General features: G+C 30.7%; 2 protein-coding genes and 1 long non-coding RNA gene across 12 annotated transcripts in view; 1 reads left to right on the top strand and 2 right to left on the bottom strand.

Moving 5' to 3' along the window:
• Window positions 1–18,720, bottom strand: part of map3k14b (mitogen-activated protein kinase kinase kinase 14b) — a 471,535-nt gene that overhangs the window by 131,318 nt on the left and 321,497 nt on the right. The window lies entirely within an intron of this gene.
• LOC137489268 (receptor activity-modifying protein 2) overlaps window positions 1–18,720 on the bottom strand; it is a 42,990-nt gene that overhangs the window by 18,486 nt on the left and 5,784 nt on the right. For 3 of the 6 annotated variants that reach the window (XM_087310177.1, XM_087310178.1, XM_087310179.1), the window contains exons 1-2: window positions 2,661–2,754; window positions 2,446–2,481 (exon numbers count right to left, since the gene is read on the bottom strand). In XM_087310177.1, the coding sequence (XP_087166303.1) occupies window positions 2,446–2,481; window positions 2,661–2,715 (91 nt within the window). In that variant the 5' untranslated portion in view covers window positions 2,716–2,754. Of the gene's footprint in view, window positions 1–2,445; window positions 2,482–2,660; window positions 2,755–18,720 lie in introns of those variants that run through there. The other 3 variants (XM_087310181.1, XM_087310182.1, XM_087310180.1) reach the window with 1 other exon arrangement.
• On the top strand, window positions 2,930–8,383 carry LOC147831139 (uncharacterized). Its single transcript, XR_015525387.1, has 2 exons — window positions 2,930–3,087; window positions 7,353–8,383. It is a non-coding gene; the product is annotated as an uncharacterized LOC147831139 (long non-coding RNA).

Raw genomic sequence — 18,720 nt, 5'->3', positions numbered from 1 at the left:
ATCAAGTTTATATGTATATGTGAGTATATACAGGTGTATTTGCATGCAGCAAGTTTATATATACGTGTGTGTTATTGTGGGTATATCCGCAAGGAACAAGTTTGTACAGTACATTTAAGCGACTGTAGCTATATACACAAATGCTAGGTTCCACATTATTCCTTCGTGTTGCATCAACACAAATCGATTATGTTAACTTCATCGTTTTTACAAATTAAAGTGGATTGTACATAAAGCAATTAGGTTGTTCAAAAAAAAAAACCTGAAGAATTGTGTTGTTTCAACTCATTTTAATAAAGTAGTTTGAACACGCAGTAAAAGTCTTTTTTTGGTGTATGCATGCATCAAGTTTATTTTATATAAAAGAAGTTTTAAATTTAAAAAAAATTATTTAAGGTCAAAATTATTAGAGGGTTAAGCTATATATATATTTTTGATAGTCTACAGAACAAACCATACAATAAAAGTGTCCTGAAAAATATCTAGTCAAATATTATTTACTGTCATCATGACAAAGATAAAATAAATCAGTTGAAAGAAATGAGTTATTAAAACGATTATGTTTAGAAATGTGTGTGTACATATGCATTACATGTATTACTGTGGATTTCATTAGTGTGCATGTGTATCCTATACAGTATTTGTGAGTAATTTACAGATACATGCACATGTTTTATTTGTGTTAATAAGTAACATCTGATTTCACCCAGTAAGTGTGTTTATGTTCACAACTTAAAATAAAACCATGTGCAAAACAAAGTAGTAATAAATTCAACAAACCACTAGTATTTTTGGTGCTGACTACAAGCCAAGCTAATTAATTGTATAGTTTGTAATCTCATTCGGTCTCAATCGGAACGGTTTCGTCAGTCAATTCAGTCACTAGCTATGTTTCCATCCACCTATTTTTAAGCGCATTTTGGATATGCGTATAAAAAAAACTGGTTGATAGAAATGCCAAGATGCGCATAAGTTTTGAAAACGCACAAAAAAATGTATCCGCATAACCTAGTAGGATAAACATTTTATTTGATAAGAAAAGATGCGCATAAACTTCGACGGAAACACTTTTACCGAACAAATTCCAGCATGCGGATTAAAACAGATTTTGTTATAAGTGACCATGTGATGATGAAAATGTGTGTGAATGGACAAACCAGCAGGCTGAGCACACTGTAACACATCTGAACTGTTTTTGCTCATTCTAAAACGCCTTAACCATTTCAATATTAGTGTTATTATATTATTAATGACCTCCAGAACTGTCAAGAGCGTCTGCGCTCTGTGTCTCAAGGCTTCAAACACCACCAAGCGTTCATTTTGTTTTAGTATCGTCTTCTGAGGTGAAAGTCATTTATTAAATGAAGAAAAGATTCACGCAGTTTCTTCTACCTCAATAAATTCCGTTTTTACTGTTGATATTTGGTGCCAGGTAATCAGGAAGTGACTATATTGTTCTCTTTGACTCATTGGATGAAAACAATGCTTTATTCGCAAATGTTGTATGCGATAATTCCATTTTGCGCATAAAGTTCATTTGCTCTTTTTGATGGTAACATATAGCTACTGTTGGGAGTGATAAATGAGTTTCTGGCATTATATGATCATATTTATTGGCATATTTTGAGTAAAAACAACTCTTTGAAATGAAGTTTGTTTGATAAATTTGTAGGAGCAGTGAACTGGCTCAGATGGCTCAGTCGGATTTGGTGAACTGACTCAAAAAAAAAAATTCAATCGAGAGTCAAATGTGATTCTGAACCACTCACAGAGGCTCTAATGTAATAAACAATGTTCTGTTTCTGACACAGAGGATTATTTCACCTTATAAGTCCTCAATGGATTATGAAGAGTAACATGTATTCATTTTGTTTTGCCTATATATATTTTTTGACTCTCAAAGTAATGGTAGACTTTGACTTGAATTTAATTAATACCAAGGACCACTATTTTAAAAAATCCTAACATAAAAAATAGCTCAAAATCCTTTTTTTAAATTGTACATCTTAGGATGGCGAGCAAATTAAAATACTTTTTTAAACTATAACTTTAAAATGTAGCTCTTATTTTCTGTATTTTGCTCTTCATCTTCATGCTTTTCTTTCATTTATTTGTGCTTAATTGCATTATAGGACCTTGATCTTATATTGTGATGTATTTTTGGTGTTGTAAATTACAGTATAAAATCCAGACTTAATTCTCTCTATATTATTTCTTTTATTATGTTAAGCTACTAAAATGTTTCAAAAGTCGCTTTGTTAAACTGCAGAATTTAATTTTCAACATCAGAAGTCAACAGAGCAGATATCAACATCCCATATTGCAATTTATAATCATAAACACACCAAAAAAAGTCGATCACAAAATATAGAACCTGTTAATTATCAGATATATTTTACAGTGTACAAAAGAAAACAGAGATTTTAAACACGTTTGATTTCTTACCTTCAAAAGCAGTGATGTTTTCTCGCGTCGTCTGACCTGAGAATAGAAACAAGCGGTTTAATAATCATCCTCATCCCTACCAGACATCCATCAACACACTCAGTTCTCACAATGAGTCTATTCCAAACCCAAATCAGCGTATCATACGATATCTGTGGATCATGTGTCCAAGATAAAGTCATTATCGTCAGATAAAGCAACAGAAGATGTCCTACCACAGCTCACAGACAGATCCAGTAAAAACACCAGAAGTCCCGAGAGGTAAAACATTGTGACAGACAAAACGCATGCGGTAAAGGAGCTGTGAGTGAATAAACGGCTGTAGTCGGAGTGTTTAATGGGAGAAACAAAAGAGGGCAGGAACACGGGGCCACTGTGATTGTGTGTGTGTGTGTGTGGGGTGAAAGAAAACACTCCACCCATTTACAGTCCAGTGGGAGTTCATGGATAGTTTGGGATGAGACATTTCTGTAGAGCTGCAGTATTTTTTCTGGAGAAAACAGGAGTGGACATTTGCGTATACAACTGTTGACTTGATAACAGCGATTTCTCGCGGGACACTACATGAGAATTATACAACTTCATAAGAGGATTATGCAATTCCTGCTCATTTTAAATGGATTTTCGATAATTCTTTATAATGTAAGTCTGCTTAAGTTACATGTGTAATTATTTTGGAATATTTTTCACCATTAGTAATGCTTGTTTAAGAATACTATTAACTTTTAAACACTGACAGATACTGAACTACAGAAATAACACTGATCCAGATTAAGTAGAATTTGCAATAATGGATAAAACATGTATTCAGTTGAAGTCAGAATTATTAGACCTCCTGTATTGTTTGTTCCCAATTTCTGTTTAACGGAAAGATTATTTTCTCAACACATTTCTAAACATAATAGTTATAATAACTCATTTCTAATAACTGATTATTTTATTTTTTCCATGATGACAGTAAATAATATTTTAGATATTTTTCAAGATACTAGTATTCAGCTTAAAGTGACATTTAAAGGCTTAACTAGGGTAAAAAGGTTAGGGTAAAAAGGCAAATCACTGTATAACAATGGTTTGTACTGTAGACAATCGAAAAAAGTATTGCTTAAGAGGGCTAAAAATATTGACCTTAAAATGGTTTTATTAAAATTAAAAACTGCTTTTATTCTAACCAAACTAAAACAAATAAGACTTTCTCCAGAAGAAAAAATATTATCAGACATACTGTGAACATTTCCTTGCTCTGTTCAACATCATTTGGGAAATATTTGAATAAGAAAAAAAGCGAGTTATTAATTTTGACTTCAACGGTATATTATGTAATTGCACTAATATTGGTTGTCCTTGTAAACGTACCATTTAAAATAAATCTTGTTTTCTTGAATGTTTTAGTTAAATCAAAAGAACTTTTCTATAGTCATCTCAGATTGCATCAATCAAACTGACTAAAACGATGAAGTTAAACTTTGTATAACTGTATAACCTGATTAACTTATTAAAATAAGCAACATAAAATTTGGTCTTTGTCGATAAATTGTTTACAGTGTGCATTATTAAATGTGTGTAGTTTATAAAGCTACGGTTTTTAGCTTTTAGGTGTAACTACTTTAATTAATTGAACTATAATTAGCATCAGAATTAGCTTTATTGCCAAGTGTGCTTTACTCACACAAGGAATTTATTTTGGTTACAGAAGCTTCAAGTGTACATAAAGTGACAAGGACAACACGAAAATAAATATGAGAATAGACGACAAACATTAGAAAGAGATGCAATTAGACAAAAAAGCTCTGGGTGATGAATTGTTTGTACTGAATTGTATGTATGTGAGTATGTAATATTGCATGTATTGTGTGTAAGTTAGATTAAAAGGCAAGTCGTTGGACAACAGTGGTTTGCTCTGTAGCCAATCCAAAAAATTGTTTTTTTAATAATATTGACTAGAGTTTTTACATTTGGGAAAAGAAATATATATACAGTTAAAGTCAGAGTTATTAGCCCCCCTTTTCCCTAATTTCTGTTTAACGGAGAGAAGATTTTGTAAACACATTTCTAAACAGAATCCTTTTTTTTTTAACTCATTCCTAAGAACTAATTTATTTTATCTTTCCCATGTTGACAGTAAATAATATTTTACTAGATATTCTTCAGGACACTTCTATACAGCTTAAAGTTACATTTAAAGGCTTAACTAGGTTAATTAGGTTAACTAGGCAGGTTAGGGTAATTAGGCAAGTTTTTGTATAACAATGGTTTGTTCTGTAGACTATTGAATAATTAATTATTATCGCTAATAATTTAGTCTTTAAAAATGTTTTTTTTTTAAATTACAAACTGCTTTTATTCTAACCAAAATAAAACAAATAAGACTTTCACCAGAAGAAAAAATATTATCAGACATAAAGTGAAAATTTCCTTGCTCTGTTAAACATCATTTAGGAAATATTTAATACTTCAACTAGGTGTGTGTGTGTGTGTGTACACACATACAATATTATATATACAATATTATTTGGTGTTATAAATGTTATAAGAAACATTGCTTATATTAATGCTTATTGCAAAGTATTACCATTTTCATTAATTAAATTTTTCATAGTATTAAACAATATACAGATATAATACACAATATAATGCATATAAAAATTATAGAATGCGTCTTCATTTTCTTACCTCCCACTATCCCTTCAAAACATTTAAATAAATTAAATTAAAATAATCAAAAACAAACATATCCTCTGAAAAAGAGAAAATAAAGGCTCCCTAAAAGCAGTCAATATTCCCTCCTTCCTATGGTTTACTGTTTACTAGAGCTGATTTCCTCATCAGGGGAAGCCTTTGAGATGAGAGTCTAAATATGGGATTTCGGGTCTAAAAAAAATTTAGATAAACATCTCTGATATTATTTTTTCTTCTGGAGAAAGTCTTATTTGCTTTATTTCAGCTAGAATAAAAGCAGCCTTTAATTTTCTAAACACCACTTTAAGGTCAAAATTATTAGCCCCTTTGAGCTAATTATTTCTTTCAATAGTCTACAGAACAAACCATTGTTATACAATAACTTGCCTAATTACCCTAACCTGCCTTGTTACCCTAATTAACCTAGTTAAGCCTTTAAATGTCACTTTAAGCTGTATAGAAGTGTCTTGAAAAATATCTAGTCAAATATTATTTACTGTCATCATGGCAAAGATAAAATAAATCAGTTATTAGAGATGAGTTATTAAAACTATTATGTTTAGAAATGTGCTAAAAAAATATTTTCTCCGTTGAATAGAAATTGGGGATTTAAATAATTATAAATAAACAGGGGGGCTAATAATTCTGACTTCAACTGTATATATATATATATATATATATATATATATATATATATATATATATATATATATATATATATATATATATATATATATATAAAACATAACATATAACATTATAACATAATTTTACAGTTAACCTAGTACTACAGTTGACAAATTGCTCTATTTCCAATCTGCAAATGCCCCCTCGTTGGCTAACCGGGTCTGCTGTGGTTTCATAGACATGTTTTGTTTCCGTTCACAGAAACGAAATCAGCTTTTATTTACCGTAAGATGTGAAACTTTTGTCACAAAACGTTTCTGTTTTACTTCTAGTTAAGAATGTAATAACATTTCAGTATTTTTCCTTTTTCATCAACATAAAATTCCTGTTGATTCAGTAACTGCTATTAATACTTTATTATTACACTTGTGTCAATTCATAATTATAAAAGTTGCATGTATTATTTTCAATGAATTTACAAAATAAAAGATCCTTATGTTTTAACGCATACACACAGTTGAGGGCAAATGCATTAGCCCTCCTGTAAAATATGTATTTTTTCTCAAATATATAAAAGTGATTTTTAAAGGAGCAAGGATGTTTTTAAAAGGAATTTTTAAAAAGCATTTTAAGGTCAATATTATTAGCTTACTTAAGCAATATTTTTTTATTGATTGTCCACTGAAAAAAAAAACACTGTTAAACAATGACTTGCTTACTTTTTTACCCTAGTTAAGCCTTTAAATGTCACTTTAAGCTGAATATAGCATCTTGAAAAATATCTAGTCAAATATTATGTGCTGTCATCATGATAGATAAAATAAATCAGTTGTTTTTGATTTGTCAATATTTTGGTTTATATGCTATTATGCCTGTTTGTTTTAAACTGACTTTTTAATTAATTGATTATTATTGTTTTAATTTTTACCTGTCCAGGGACTGCAGGTGAAAAATAGTAATCCTGCTACAACCTGGCACAATGCATCGTTCCTTTTTGAGGTTAATGTAGTTTTTATGTTTGTCCCTGTTAAATAAATAAATAAATAAATAAATTCATTCATTCAGTTAGAAATTAGTAATCATAACTAAAAAAAATTCCTCATTGTTATACTGAACTTAACATCTGTATAAATATCTTGTTTTCTGTAGGCAGTATTCTGCAAAAATACACATCATGCATAATATTACATAAAATACATAGACCGCAGATGCCTTTAACCTGGTAAAACTGTTGACAAATTGTTCTATTTCCGATCTAGAAATGCCCACTCATCAGCTAACCGGTGTTATTCTGCCTGAAGTTTCAGAAACCCGTTTGATTTCCGTTCCTACAATATTCACAGAAAAGAAAAGAAGTTAACTTTTATAAGATGCAAAGCCGTTACCTTAAATATTTCTGTTGCACTATTAGGCTAACTAAAAATGTAACAATCAGTATTTAGATTTTTCCTATATTAAAACAAAACAACAAACATCTCTTTAACATATTTTCCCCGCAGCTACAGTGTCTCTCTTGTGGTTTGCAGGTGTGAGCTGAACTTCAGAGTTTTGCTAATTTGCAGAGTTTCTTTGCTAATATTTGGGGTTTTATTTCCTTTCAGATTCACACCTTTCCCAGTTTAAGCCATTCAGTACGCTGCATTGATGATTGTTGACTACACTTAAAATCAAAAGCTGCATCTATACTTGCAGTATCGAACTCATTCATTCATTTTCTTGTCGGCTTAGTCCCTTTATTAATCCGGGGTCGCCACAGCGGAATGAACCGCCAACTTATCCAGCAAGTTTTTACGCAGCAGATGCTCTTCCAGCCGCAACCCATCTCTGGGAAACATCCACACACACATTCACACACACACTCATACACTACGGACAATTTAGCCAACCCAATTCACCTGTACCGCATGTCTTTGGACTGTGGGGGAAACCGGAGCACCCAGAGGAAACCCACGCGAAGGCAGTGAGAACATGCAAACTCCACACAGAAACGCCAACTGAGCTGAGGTTCGAACCAGCGACCTTCTTGCTTTGAGGCAACAGCACTACCGACTGCGCCACTGCCTCGCCCATTATCGAACTATACTAACTAAATGAACAGCTAAAGCTTATAAAAGATGAACGAATGCATTGCTCATTGTTAATTAATATCTATTGTAAAAATTCAAGGTTGTATTTCATTTAACAAACCTAAACAGTAAACAGATTTTGAAATAATGTGTGTGTTCAAATCCACCATTCCCTGCCATATAAAATAACACTGTGCATACAGAGAAAACGATATGATTTTTTTTAATACTAAATTTTGCATAAGACACTTCATGCATAATTTGACTGTAAACTACATCATGTTAACGACTGCACATGAAGCAAGCAATTAGTAATATTTACAATATTATTACAGCAATGAGTAACTACACGCTGACTACTGTGACTCATGTAACACACTTGCACACACACACACACACACAAAATCCCTGTGCTTGAATGTTTCAGCATTACTGCACATTGTTTTCTTCTCATACATTTGAACATTACTGTTTGAAATGCTTGTCCTAACACAAATCCATTAAGTTAACATAATTGTTTTAACAAGTGTCAGTGGATTGAAGAATAAACAAAGGTGTCCCAAAAACTCCTCATGAATTGTGTCGATTTATTCCTTCATTCATTTCATTTTCAGCTTAGTCCCTTTTTAATCAGCGATCGCCACAACGGAATGAACCAACAACTTATCCAGCATATGTTTTACACAGCGGATGCCCTTCAAGCAGCAACCCTGTACTGGGAAACACCCATACACTTATGCTTTCGAACATATACACTAAGGCCAATTTAGCTTACCCAATTTACCTATAGCGCATGTGTTTGGACTGTGGGTGAAACCAGAGCACCCAGAGGAAACTCATGTGAACAGAGGAGAATGTGCAAACTCCACACAGAAATGCCAACTGACCCAGCTGGGGCTTGAACCAGCAACCTTTTTTCTGTGAAAAGATCGTGCTACCTAGAGCTTATTTTGTGAATTGCGAGGTCCCGGAACAGATCGGGGTAACGTATCCAGCATGTTACCCATGGATGGAGAGGTGTCGCACATGAAAGTGTAGAGCGGGGAGGGGGGGTGTTGGAGGTGTATGGCGGAAGGGTGACGCGGACGAAAGTTACAGTAAGAGGGTTGGGGAGTCGCGAAAGAAAGTGAAAGTGAATAGTGGACGGGCGGTTGATGAGGAGGATCGGTAAAGTAAGGTGTCGTTTCAGATTTCAAAGTTGCCGGATCCGGCGTGTTCCAGCGCAAATTAAGCCCTGATGCTACCCACTGCGCCACCGTGACGCCCCTCTGTCAATTGAGCTCATTTTAAATAAGCAGTTTAAGGAAGCACCAAAAAAATTGTGATGGATGATGTGCATTTCATTCATTTTCTTGTCGGCTTAGTCCCTTTATTAATCCAGGGTCGCCACAGCGGAATGAACCGCCAACTTATCCAGCACATATTTACACAGCAGATGCCCTTCCAGCCGCAACCCATCTCTGGGAAACATCCACACACACATTCATACACTACGGACAATTTAACCTACCCAATTCACCTGTACCGCATGTCTTTGGACTGTGGGGTTTCTAAAACCGGAGCACCCAGAGGAAACCCATGCGAACGCAGGGAGAACATGCAAACTCCACACAGAAACGCCAACTGAGCCGAGGTTCGAACCAGCGACCTTTTTGCTGTGAGGCGACAGCACTACCTGCTGCGCCACTGCGTCACCTGATGAGCATTTATGGTAAAAAAAAGACAAAGGAGTAATTTTTCCCTCTTCAATGCTCTACTTTTCTATTGTTTTTATTGCAAACACACACTTGACGGATGTCTGTGACCATTACGCTCATGTCTTACATCTTTCGAAGCGGCACACACTTGAGTGCTGCATTTTTAGATGCTGTGTCAAGTTAAAAAACTTCAACTTTAACAAGCAGTGCTGATCATCACTGTTAGTTCCATAGCAGTGGAACAACTGTTGCAAGCTTCTGTTTATAGTAGAAAGCTGGCATGACAACTGGTTTATTTACTATTATATCATGTTGAAGAAGCCGCTCATTGTGGCTGTGTCAATAGATCCAGTGTTATAAATGATGTAAGTTAAGTGCAGGGGTGTAGAAACTCGGTCCTGGAGGGCCGGTGTTCTGATTATCTGTGCTCCATCCTCAGAATGAACTACCGGTAGCTTAATCTGTCATGTTTCATCTACCAAAACAGGGTAAGCACATCTTGTCAACCTCAAATGTCTATCAGAGAGAACTACCACATTAAATTAGGATGTAAAAACAGGAGTAGCACATACTGTCAGCTTCAAATATCTATTGAAATGAACTACTACTCATAGAAAAATCTAGAAAAAGGCGTAGCAGCTTCAAATGTCAATCAGAATGAACTACTGCCTTCATTTAAAAAAAAAAAAATCATTACTTTTATATTTAATTTGTTTATTAGAGTTCTGTCTGATTGACATTTGAAGCTGACAAAATGTGCTACCCCTGTTTTTACACCCTTCCTTAAGGAAGCAGTTCATTCTGCAGGACACCGGCCCTCCAGGACCGAGTTTGGCAACCCCTGTTTAAGTGCTTAGCATATGATATTGTTTTCCTATTTTCAGTGGGTCTGTAATTGTCGTTATTACATTACAATCGTAACATTGCATCACACGGACCTCATGCTTTTTTAAAACCCATTGCTAAGTACAACGACTCGCATTTCAGCAAAGATGTGTTCAATGTGAATGAGTCCTAAGTTATTTGAGTGTGTGTTGATTTACATTTTGAGTCACTTTCTGTTCATTTTTAGGTCTTGCATTGTGAAATGAGTCTGAAAGAAAGATGTTATGATGACCTCAATTCCAGATTATAATATAACAGCTGAAGCAGCATGATGTCATCAGCATACAGCAGGATTAAGTCCTTTCTTGGCACGGTTGCTTGCATGATCACTGCAAGAAATATGAACAATTTTGCTGTTTTATGAAAAAAAATGCACAAAATAGCAGATCATCAGCTTTTTTCAGAGTCAAACGGTTTGACCTGACCTGCAGTTGCTTAAAAAAGCATTTGATACAAAAGCATTGGGAAAAGTTTCTATTATTTGCACATTATTTGAGCATTTATATTTAAATCTACAGTGATTAGCATATTTGAGTACACCCCCCACAAATCTCTAATTTAAAATTATATTTTCTTTAGGATGCTTTACAATATTATATTAGTTCATATACATTAGGTTAGTCATTACTGAAGCCAAATTTGGAGCTAATTTAACAAAATTGCTGACAAAAATGTTTCAAAAATTAGTAGCTCAAACTTATGTTAGGGGAAAATATTAAATACAATTTTCAAAAATAGTAAAAATCAAGAGAAACAAAAACCATATACAATTTGGATAAAATGTTTGTAAAAAATGTTTTTTGAAATATTTTGCATGAACTTACATGTATTATATTTCCATTTCTAAAGATGTTCTGTGGCTAAAATGTTATTTTAATAAATATATCTGTTTAAAAAATCTGTTTTGTTCAAATGCACCAATATTTATGTTAACCATACTTACTGAGAAATGGATAAAAAAAATAATAATTTAAAATTCATACTCATATATGCTGAGCACTATATTTATATTCAAGATTGTGAAAATGCATTTATCTCATTTATTTAATTGATTTATTTTTGTATTTTTAATTCCTTTTTTTTTCTTCAAAATTTTCCGCAAACTTTTTTACGGCTGAAGGCAAAATAATTAGCCCTGTGAAATAGATTTTTCATTTTACAAATATTTTCCAATTGATATTTAATGAAATTAATGATTAAAAGGAAATTTTCACTATTATATATTTTTTTCTTCTGGAGAAAGTCATATTTCTTTTAGATTAAGTAGAATAAAAAAATATTTACATTTTAAATGTAAATTTACACTTGAATCTTTTTTAAATATATATATTTTTAAATTAAATATTTTTAAGGTCAACATTACTAGCACCTTTAATACATTTTTCTTTTTAATATACATTGTCCCCTATGTGAAACAGGGAGGTTGCTGAAGTAAAGAAAGTGTTTATTGGGGCAATGTTAGAAATAAAATCGAATACCCACTCTTTGATGTGTTTGATTTGTCTGTTTAGTCCAGGGGTGCTTATGAAAGATGGTGGTGGGCTGAAAGTAAATATACCAAAGTTTTACATTCAAGTTGCCATGGTAATTTCCTATTTTATTAAGCTTTTAAAATAAATAATACTTATAAAAACATTTTAATCATATTAATAATTAAATATATATATTTCTACATTATATTATGAACTTTATATTGATTTGCTCAGCAATGTCTTGTGCATTGTGCATCTTCTAGTGACAGCCTTTATATTTTTAAAAATCTGATTTATGAACAGTATTTGAGTCAAACATTTTATTACAGTTAGCTTTTTTGAAGCTCAATAATGAATAAAGAAATAAAAAGTTATGTTAAATTAGAAATGACGATCTCTGTTAAAGGCATTTGCCCCAACCTTCTCCCTCTCTTCTCAGATGGGATGGCGGGCCAAATCAAAGGTTACCATAGGTCAACTTCGGCCTGCGGGCCCTAGTTTTGGCATCTCTGGTTTAGTCTGTATGTGACTGTGTCTGTATTTTAAATTGTCAATTCATTTTATTTTATTTTTTTCTCTCTTGAATTGTTATAATATTTACCTGTGTGGACCGCAGGAGGAAAATAGCAACCTTGCTAAAACCTGGAACAACGCATCTTTCCTTTTTGAGGTTAATGTAATTTTGTGTAAATAAAAAAAGGACAAAAATTTATATATATGTATATATATATATATATATATATATATATATATATATATATATATATATATATATATATATATATATATATATATATATATATTTGTAATATTTAAATAATTTAGTTTAATATTTAAATATTACAAATATTTCTGATTAAAATAAATAAATAATAAAAATAAATTTTTATTGAATGTCCATAAGTTACTGAATAGTGTGTTTTATATAGGTCTGCAAAGTTACTGCTTCTCATTTATTAATAATAAAAATATATATTATATATTTATAAATATATTTATCATCACAATTTTGTGAATTTGTAGAGATAGAATTGCAGCATTTACTCAAAATAACCAGCTCAAATACCAGCACTTTCAATTTAACCAAATAACTTTTGTCAAAGCCTTGATTTTATTCCCCCACACACACACCTTTAAATAAAATTGTATATATAAGAAATGTGCAAAGAAATAAAATAAATAAATTCAGCAATTTAAAAAAAGCATAAAAAAGTGGAAAATTTGAATTTGAAGTCTCGTCGTCTGATGTATTTTGCTTTTGAGATTGTTTCATACACAGCATGACACAACAATAAAGCTATAAGCTCAGAATATTGTCTAAAAGTGAGTGATTAATGGTGTTTGTGCATCCGCTCGAGCCAACCGGGGATCTCCAGTCTGACGGCTTAAACACACTTCGTGTGGCTCGACTGCGAGACGCAGTGTTATTCTCAACACACAAGACGAAGGCATGCAAAAACACACACTTCCCTAAAAGCTCTTACTTCAACACGAGAGATTATTTTGACTCTTTACTAAAAGCTTCAAACCACTTTTAATCCATTTAAAATCTGTTCTGTTTCAGATCAAAAGAAATGTTATTGTTTTATTAATTATAACTTAAAATGTTCAGCTAAATCTTACATTTCCATCTGCTTCATATTACTGAGTGAAGGTAAAACACTTTTTTTAAATGGTTTTCAAAATATCATATTGATATATATTTTTTTTTCTACTAGTAAACTAGAAAATAAAAACAAAAATGTGCAAAAACCTCTTTAAATTCTAGTAGTTTGTTAACATGCTACTATTTTCATCAAAAGTCTGATGATTTTTGACACCATTTTGGCACTACTTTATTCATTTCTCCTGATTTTCTATTCTATGGTTTATATTTAGCCTGATTATATTTACTTGTTTACTTGTTTGTATATTTTCTATTATTTCCTATTGCGTATAGCTAAGACTGTATTTGTATTTGCATTGAAATAACCAACCATCAGTAAAAAAATAAAAAATAATGCTACTTGTTTTATTATAAATAATATATATTGTTTTATTTTAATATAATATAATTAAACAATATAATAAAGATTTATACAAACATACAATAATATAGTTAATATAATATGATATAATTAAAAAATAATATAAACATTCATTAAAAATATAAGTAAATAATATAATATATAAAAACTAATATAAAAACATAATATAATAGGAGATAATAACTTCATATCTCTCATTTAAATGCAGTCTAAATGTATTCATAAAATTGCATGAACTTAAATAAACGTATGTATTTTGCATCTCATTACAATGGCAAAATCGATCCACACAAAACTCTGCAGAAATAGAAACGAAGGTACAGCAAACAGTACATTTGATACTATATTTTATATTCCAGCCTCTTTTTAAACATTTAGACAGGCAGCTGCACTCTATAAACTGCAACTATTCCCGGAAAAGCCCATTTCTACCACATTTAACCCATAAAAAGTATTTCTTTTGGTATAAACTGATGCCTATATGTTAGTTAAGGCATGTATCAGTGCTGCAAACTGTGATTTCTGGCAGGAAACGTTCAACACAGGCGTAACATGGTAAATGACTAAATAACTCACAGGAAACGGGCTACTACTAATCATCTGTCACTTCCTGTCACTTTTTTCCACACATAAGAGCTGCCCGCTGATCGATATCATGGGTTTGGGCACAGTTAGGTGAAAGTCAAACACACACAGTGAGGAAACACACACACACAAACAAGCAAAATGCAGCAGGAATAAAATTGCTGATCTGAAAACATTGTACAGCAGGGTGTGAAAATTTACAACCGCCACAAACTTCATGTGGGCATATTTTAAGCAGTTGTGGGTAATTTCGCTTATTTGCATTTGTTTCTTATCTGACCTGTTAAAATGTCTAAAACGAAAAATGTCTGCATGCTTTTTTTTAGAACTGTATCGTGGGAACTAGTTTAGTCTAAATGCATCAATTATGCATTTAGACTAGATATAAAATGATTTTTGAGTTGCATTAACTTTAAATTATGACATGAAATTGTTTTTTTGAGCTGCAAAGAGGTTATGACATGAACAAACTTAAGCAACATATTAAAATTAACAAAAACATATAAAATTTTAAAATGCTAAATAATAAATAAATAAATAAATGAATAAATAAATAAAACAGGCCAAAAAATACTTTAATTAAGTCTGCTATACTTGTTTATTTGCATTTTAAAAACATTAAATTATAATACATAACAGAAAAGCTAAAAAATGCATTAAAATGCATTAGATTCGTTGGTAACACTTTACAATAAGGTTCATTAGTTAATGCATTTACTAAAATGAACTAATCATGAACAACACATGTACAGCATTTATTAATCATAATTGAACATTTACTAATGCATTATTAACATTCAAGTCCATGCTTGTTAACATTAGTTAATGCACCATGAGTTAACATGAGCTAACAATGAACTACAGTATTTTCATTAACTAACGTTAACTAACATGAACAAATACAGTAGTAGATGTATTGTTCATTGTTTGTTCATGTTAGTAAATGCATTAATTAACATTAACTAATGAACCTTATTGTAAAGTGTGACCGATTCGTTTGTAAAATTTCCTGTGAAATAGTAAGGTAATCTAGAAAAACAAATATTCATTTTATTTTATGAGATTACATTTTTACAGGTTTATGATATTTGTATTTAAAAAATTTATTTTGGAACATTTTAACATGTCAAAAATGTCTTCTTTTTTTAAATAGCAAATGTCAAATAAAAAAACAAATAAAAGAAAATAAAAATATAAAAAAGAAAATAAAATTACATTTAAAAAATAAAAAATTGAATAAAATATTTACAAACATAACAATTTAAATAATAAATTAATAAAACTAAATAAACATACAAAAATAAGAAAATAAAATTACATTTGAAAACAAATAAATAAAACAAAAGAAAAAGAAAATAAACATGAAAAAGTAAAGAAAATAACATAAATAAATAAAAAAGAAAAAGAAAAAAAACATTAAAAATTAATAATAAAAATTTATATAAAAAATAAGAAAAAAATAACATTTTAAAAGTAAATAATTAAATAAAATTTGAATAAATAATAGAACAAAAGTTCTAAAAATTAACAAACAAAAGAAAAATAAAATGCAAACACGAAAAATAAAATAAAATAACAAAAATAAATAAAATATATGAACAAATATAAGAAAAGAAAGGAAAATCTTATAAAAAATAATTAATAAAACAAAGGAAATATATATAAAAAACCATTTAAACAATAAATATATAAATAAAAATAAAACACAATAACAATTTTAAAACATAAGAAAAGAAAACAACATTTAAAAATAAATAGATAAATAAATAAAAGAGAAATATAAAAAATAAGAAAAGAAACTTATAAAAAATTAACAAATGAAACAAAAGAAAAATACAAAAAAATAAGAAAAATAACATAAGAAAAGAAAACAACATTTAAAAAAATACAGAAGGAAAATACAATTAAAAATAAACGTTAGTTTTAAGAGTGGATGGTAAAACTAGGTCACTATAAAAACAAGTGAAAATCTCGCATCAAGCTATACAGTCTATAGTCACCAACTGCATAATCATTTTGATCGAAACGTGTCCGCTTCCACTAAGAGTGCACACTTCCTGTGACACTCAATAATGCATCTCGCTTTTGAAGCTAATTTAGTTCACTTCTACAAAATACAAGTTAATATGCTCAACTTTTACATTGCACCAAACTGCTAAAGACTTAACTGAAGTCACACATTATTGCAAAAACACACAAAATACAAATCAGACTTGACTGCAATCACATATACACAAACAAATCAAGTAGCAGTAAGAAATTAATAATGAAACTACAGTAAAAAATATTTTTTTCTCCCATGAATATTGTTTTTTGTTTTATTCTAAATTATTTATTTATTTTAGGATTTTTTTTTACTTACTGAACAGAAATTTGACAAAACATGCCATAAATGTTTCTAAAAATACTGAATATAAAGGATATGTTTCTGAATTCAGCAAGTTACTACTTTTTCACTTATTAATTTAATAGGATGTGATGTTTTGAGGCAAAATTGAAGCGTTTAAACAAATTACCAGCTCAAAAGTCAAGTTTTAGTGCATCTTTCTTCAAGAAGAACATGTGACATTCGACTTATTCCACTATACTGACATTATAAAATCACAGATTCAATAAGCTGATATTAATAAGTAAAGAAAGCCTGCAGATTACATCCGAGAAAAAACCTACTGCAGCACCATCCACAAGCAAAACAAGGTCAATTGTAGTGCGTGTTTGTGTGTGTGTTTCTAATGAACTGTGCGGTGCTTGAAGTAAACAAAGTGCCAACGAGCTGCCAACCACAAATGACTAAAAACAAAAGAAAGTAACGGGTGGGAAAGAGAAGGGTGGAGGGTATTGTGTGAAAAACAGAAAATCTGCCCTGTGAGAATCTGCTCGATTTACCAACCTCAAAACACCCCAAGCACATCAACAAGTAAACAGATTAAATAAATTGTATATTATTAAGAAAATTGTTGATAAATATTGAACAACACGCATTCTTGTCTTTGGATATTTTTGAAAAACTTTTTGATCCACTTTAAATGTTGAAAACTGTATATGTTTTCTGTATTTAGTGTTTTTATTTTCTGTATTTTTCCCAATTTAGTTATGCTTTTGAATTACCTTGATCTTTCTTTCGAACAACTTTTAACTTTGAAAAATCTAAATAAGTGACTTTTTGAACATTTCTAATAGTGTAAAGTCATATATTGTCTGGGTTGGTGTTGAATATAATGATACTAAAACCTTGTAATGAACTGCCAGCACATCTTCTGTTATTTTACAGACTTATTTTTCCTCTATATCATTTCAAACGACTAAAATGTCACTAAAAATCACGTTGTTAAACTGCAGAGGTGTATTTTCAACATCACAGGTGGACAAAGCAGAGATCAACATCACATAGTAGGAAGAAAAATTCTATAGAAGTAACTGGGTTCCAGAAATCTGCATTCTCCAGCATCATCTTTTGTGTTCCACATAAAAAACCCAAATAGGGTTTAAATAAGTGAAGAGCGAGCAAATGATGAGGTCATTTTCATTTTTGGGGTGAACTATCCCTTTACCTGACAATTAATCAATAGTCCTTTTCATCGGTAAACCTTAATATTTGACTGTTAAGCGTGGACATTATTAATGCGCATCGCTTTGACACACTTGCAGTTTAGATGCAGAACATGCATGAGTTTATTATTCATATAGAGCGCTTGGAGAAACAGAGCGAGGAATCAGTTTAGTCTGTGGACAGCCTTATCCTAACATTATTTAACTTAACGTGATGTGTGTGTGTGTTAGGGCTGCACTACTGGGAAAATATAGTGAGTGTTGCGATAATATTTCTAATGTTATAACTAACTTACAAATTTTATCAGAAATTAAACAATTAAAAAAATTATATTTTATTCATTTAATGATCATGCTAAAAAAACATTAAAAAAAATTATAATAAATATATATATATATATATATATATATATATACATATATATATATATATACATATATATATATATATATATACATATATATATATATATATATGTATATATATATATATATATATATATATATATATATATATATATATATATATATATATATATATATATACGTGTGTGTGTGTGTGTGTGTGTGTATATACATATATATATATATATACACACACACACACACACACACACACGCACACACACACATAAATACATACATACATACACTCATCAGCCACTTTATTAGGTACAGTACACCGGTC

This window comes from Danio rerio, chromosome 24 (genome assembly GCF_052040795.2).
Source record: "Danio rerio strain M-AB ecotype USA chromosome 24, GRCz13ab, whole genome shotgun sequence".
NCBI classification, from domain to species: Eukaryota; Metazoa; Chordata; class Actinopteri; order Cypriniformes; family Danionidae; genus Danio; species Danio rerio.
Note: the sequence above shows the minus strand (reverse complement) of the source record. Positions and strands in the feature narration are given on the sequence as shown.